The sequence below is a fragment of the Nerophis ophidion genome, linkage group LG11 (genome assembly GCF_033978795.1).
Source record: "Nerophis ophidion isolate RoL-2023_Sa linkage group LG11, RoL_Noph_v1.0, whole genome shotgun sequence".
NCBI lineage: Eukaryota > Metazoa > Chordata > Actinopteri > Syngnathiformes > Syngnathidae > Nerophis > Nerophis ophidion.
In genome coordinates, this window is record NC_084621.1 from 45,415,255 (window position 1) to 45,420,343 (window position 5,089).

At 42.3% G+C, this 5,089-nt stretch overlaps 1 protein-coding gene across 1 annotated transcript; it reads right to left on the reverse strand.

Moving 5' to 3' along the window:
• Window positions 1–1,126: 1,126 nt before the first annotated feature.
• On the reverse strand, window positions 1,127–4,164 carry pigv (phosphatidylinositol glycan anchor biosynthesis, class V). Its single transcript, XM_061916113.1, has 3 exons — window positions 3,802–4,164; window positions 2,004–3,170; window positions 1,127–1,926 (listed from the first exon to the last, which is right to left on the reverse strand). Exons 1-3 carry the CDS (start codon window positions 3,862–3,864, stop codon window positions 1,639–1,641), a joined length of 1,518 nt encoding a protein of 505 aa, XP_061772097.1. The 5' UTR covers window positions 3,865–4,164; the 3' UTR covers window positions 1,127–1,638.
• Between the last annotated feature and the right edge of the window lie 925 nt (window positions 4,165–5,089).

The following is a 5,089-nucleotide window of genomic DNA, read 5'->3' on the forward strand; positions in this document are numbered from 1 at the left end:
GTGATTGAGCTACCAGTTTTTTACGTAAAACCTATGGTTGTTTCATTTTAATAAATGTTATATATACATACAGTATATTTCTAATTACGACCAACATGAGTCCACACTGTTAGGGAAGTCACTTGTCTTTTCTAAAAAAAATGTAGCACACCATGAAGCAAGCTGTTGGACCTCTGCCCTGTATGCTGTCTCAGCAACAATGCTGAGACAACATACAGAGGTCCAACAGCTGGCTTCATGGTGTGCTAAAACAACTTGGTTCTTAACACTAACAAAACCAAAACACTAATTGTAGACTTCCGCAGGAAATGGCAGAAAGAACACCCTCCACTTGTAATTAATAATCTTGTAGAAAGGGTCAAACAATTCCAATTTTTAGGGGTGACCATCAGAGTAACACTGCTTCTACAGTCAAAAAGGCCCAACAACGTCTTTTCTTTCTGAGGAAACTAAAATGCGCAAACATTCCGCAGAAATCAATGGTAAACTTTAACAACTATGCTATCAGCAGTGTCCTCAGTCCTCACCTACAGCTTTTTAGTGTGGTTCGCTAGCTGCACTAAAGCAAACCAACAGGCCCTCCAGCGAGTGGTTACAACGGCAGGGAAAATTACAGGGACTATACTCCCAGAGATGAGTGCCATGTACACAGCTCGCTGCTTAAAGAGAGTACGCAACATCCTGAAGGACAGATACCATCCAGCACGTGGCCTCTTGAACCTGCTACCCTCTGGAAGGAGGTACAGATCTATTCCCACCAAGACCACCAGAATGTCTCACAGTCTGTATCCCCAGGCTGTGAGACTGCTAAATGAACAGCATGCCCCTTTACTGCCCCCGACCATCTTATTAGCTCACTCTTCACCACCTCAATAATTGTGCTCTGGAAATTGCATTGCTGCAGCATCAACGCAACACCCATCAGACATCTGACTGTATCCATCCCCCACGTCCCTCTATACGCGTTCTCATAGACAAATGCTAAACTAAACTGTAAACTACGGTCAACCTGCACATCCATGCAGTTTCTATGCCGCTGGACAAAGCTCAAACGAAATCTGTATGACTTAAGTGTTATTTATGACAATGACAATAAAAGAATTGATTGATTGGATTGAATTAAGCATTTAAATATGAGAAATATTTTATTTAATTTTAAAATGTTAACAAAAATGTGTAAAACAAATGAGATCTTTAATTTTTCACATTTAAATGCAATCAACTCTGATAATGATCATAAAAAATCCCCCCACTTTGTGAATACATGCACATTTAATGCCATGTTTTTCCATTCACATCCAAAATGTATAAATAAAACAGAATATTCAAAACAAACACATACACCACAGTTCTTAAACAAAAATATGAAACACATTCAATCCGCACTTTTTTCCCCATTGGTACGACCGAGACGCATGAGAATAAACATTCAAATTTCATGTGCACCCTGCTCAGGTTTGCATTCAACTACAGTAACATTTACAAAAAGGCATGATTTAAATTATGTAACCATATCTACTGTAAGCTCTTGTTTCAAACAAAAACAATCAGGCACAACATTTTGTCATGCTTTTTGTAACAGGTTATGTTAAAAATGTTACAGCAAAATTGAAAATTGAATAAATGCTATACTCCAGGTTAAGTCCATGGTAGAAAATTACAGTGCAGTGCTAAGCCTAGCAGCCAATAAGAGAGGAAATATCCCAGGATGCTTTGTGTGGTGGGGGAACAGATCTTAAAGTGTGGTAGCAGAGCAATGATGGGGTTTTGAGGTGTGTGCTTACATCCATTTTTGGAATGAGTCTTGAGTTGAATGTTTGGTGTCGATGTTTTCCTTCGGTGAAGAAGAGGCTCATTGAGGAGGAGCAGATGAGCGCTGATCCAGTAGGGAACAGGAGTTGAGGAAGCCATGAATCTGGTTAGGACCTAGACACACATTAATAGACTTCAGAGGAATTCTTCATGACATATTTTTTTTAACAAATATGTTTTTTTTTCCTTACCTGCACATGCATGCACAATATTCCAAAGGCGAGAAGAAAAGTTGAATGTACAACATAGACAAATACTCTCGGACTGAAAAATCCCGGCATGGGTTTATCGAGGCCTCTCTTTGAATCTGTCTCCCATAGTCCAAGTTTTAGGCACAACTCTGGGTTTCCTTGAAAATAAGCAAAAGCTGCCATGACACCCAGAGTCACCATAGGTAGAGCCAGAAGGAAGTTTGGTATTTGCCTTAGTTCAAAGTAGCGCAGGAAGCCCACATTCCAATAAACATCTTGGATATGGGAGTAAAGCAGGGGCAGAGATCTCATGCACCAAAGAGGGGGGGGACTATTTTCATCTGGAACACGGTAGCCTTTCCGCTCAGCCAAGGAGAGAAGAGCTGCGGGGATGCGTTCCAATGATGCGGAAGGCATACAGAAAGTTCTATAGCCGTAGTATTGGAAAGCACAGAACGGAAGGGCAATGATTGTCGTTCCTAAAAGAGAAGTGAGCAGGAGGCGGGTGACGACCCAAATGTACTGAAGCATCTTCTTGTGGCCTTTTGTCGTTGCGCGATATAAACGGATCCGGGAGATGGCGTGGAGTGTTGGAAGATAAAGTATAAAGCCTATATTGACCAGTCCGTTGGATCGTGCCGCAGTGGCTGTACTGAGCGCCACGCAGGCTCGAAGGGTGAATCCTTTCTCTAGGAGGAAGACCCCACTGAATGTGAGAGCAGCGAACAGACACTCTGAGTACCCGGCCACCATGAACACATTAGCAGGTGTGATGCAGTAGAGCAGAGTGGAGAGCAAGGCCAGACGCCTGTCCTGCAGAACTTCCCTGCTGAGCGCGTGTAAGGCCACCACACTCAGCAGGAAGAAGATGCTGTTCCCAACAGCGACTGCCACCATCAGACGGCCCCGCACACTCAACCAGCTGCTGAGAGGCCACAGCAGCGTCTCCGCCAGGCCTCGCAGGACCACGGGGAAGAGAGGGAAAAAAGCAAAGTTGTGTTCATAGATGTACCCTCTCTCCGCGATGAGGAGGAAATGCTCAGCATCCCAGTGAGTGAGGCCACCAAATAACCACTCAACTGCAGAGTCCAAATATAGATGCTCTTCGGTCCGCGGGGGCCTGAATGCATCAGCGTCATGGTCAGGGATGGCAGCGTTCAACAGAGCCTGTTAAGTACAATTAACATCAAATTAAAGTGACTTATTCTACTGTTTCTAAAACATATACCGTATTTCCTTGAATTGCCGCAGGGCATATAGTATGCGCCTGCCTCGAATTACTGCCGGGTCAAACTAGCTTCGCAAAATAATTAGCGCATGCTTAGTATTACCGCCTGGTCAAACTCATGACATAACGGGTGACACTTCCCCTGTCATCATTTTCAAAATGGAGGCTGATTTCAATACCAGTAATTTGAAATCGCATAAAGGGAGGAAGATTAAGAGCTATTCAGTAGGATTTAAGTTCCAAGCTTACCTCTCACTCACATTTTTACTGCATGCCTTTGGTAAGTGCGGAGTGATAAGAGGTTTTAAAATAATTAGCGCATGCTTACTTTTACCGCATGCCTTCGGTAAGTGCAGGAGTGAGAAGAGATTTTAAATTAATTAGCGCCCGGGCGGCAAATTAAGGAAATACGGTATGTAACTTTGTGGCGTATTTTCGATACAACGTGTTGTTTTTTTCCAAGAGCAGAAACATGTTTATTGTTACAGTTAAATTTTCTATTGGCAAGTAGCTAGCGAAATAAAATTAGCATGTGGCTCATTCACAACAGTTTACTAGGAAAATACATACCTGTAAAAACAACGAGAGACCCCTGGTTACAGTAGCAAATTCCACAACAGCTCTGTAATCCATGATAGTCACTGACTGAATTGGCGAAATCTGCTTTTCATATGACAGATCATCGTCGAGGACTAAGACTCGGCTTGTCGCGTTTTACATTAAAACCAGCGAATACAGACATAAAAACCCAATATTAAAATGAATTCAATTCAAATACTATTTTTTTTTCAATATTTGTAAAAACAGGGCGGACAATAGGTTTTTAAACGCAGTTTTTAAATTTCACTCTGGCGCTGCCTTCGACCTCTACCTGATTCACTTCCGGTGCCAATGGAACGCAAAAACGCTTTTCAAAATAAAGGTTTGCGGACTGGAACGAAACAACAGCCTGCGTTTATTTTATCAGCTACACATACGCAGAACATGTTTAATAATATTGTTTCAGCCTGTATGGACCTTTGTCTTATTTGCAGCTTTTTCGGGGAAATACAAATACTGTGTGGAGTTTGCATGGTCTCACCGTGCTGCGGGGGTTTTTCCCGGGTAAATAAATGATAAATGGGTTGTACTTGTATAGCGCTTTTCTACCTACAAGGTAATCAAAGCGCTTTGACACTACTTCCACATTTACCCATTCACACACACATTCACACTGATGGAGGGAGCTGCCATGCAAGGCGCTAACCAGCACCCATCAGGAGCAAGGGTGAAGTGTCTTGCTCAGGACATAACAGACGTGACGAGGTTGGTACTAGGTGGGGATTGAACCAAGGACCCTCGGGATGCGCACGGCCACTCTCCCACTGCCCACGCCGTCCCGGGTAGTACGTAATACATTAGTATTGTGTGAATGTGTGTGTGAATGGGTAAATGTGGAAGTAGTGTCAAAGCGCTTTGAGTACCTTGAAGGTAGAAAAGCGCTATACAAGTACAAACCATAAACCATATTCGGCCCAGCTGGGGAGGCGCTAAGCAACCTAACGCTCAAAACAGTAGGTATCCAGTTAATACTGCTTTTTAATATCTAGATAAATTGTATAATTATGCCTAATAGATAATATATCAATGTGTGCATGAAGCTTGAGCGGATAAAATACAGTAAATCTTGTAAGACAATCTGAACAGTCAAATTAGGATCTACTCAATGCCCTTAGAAAACATCGACCTGGATAAACGTGAATTATCACAGGCAATATGGGATAGTCTTCCTGCATGCTGTTATTTCACTAAAAACTAAATTCTGCATTAAGCATTCTTGTTTTTATTAAGAAGCCATTCATCTATAAGACAAACACCA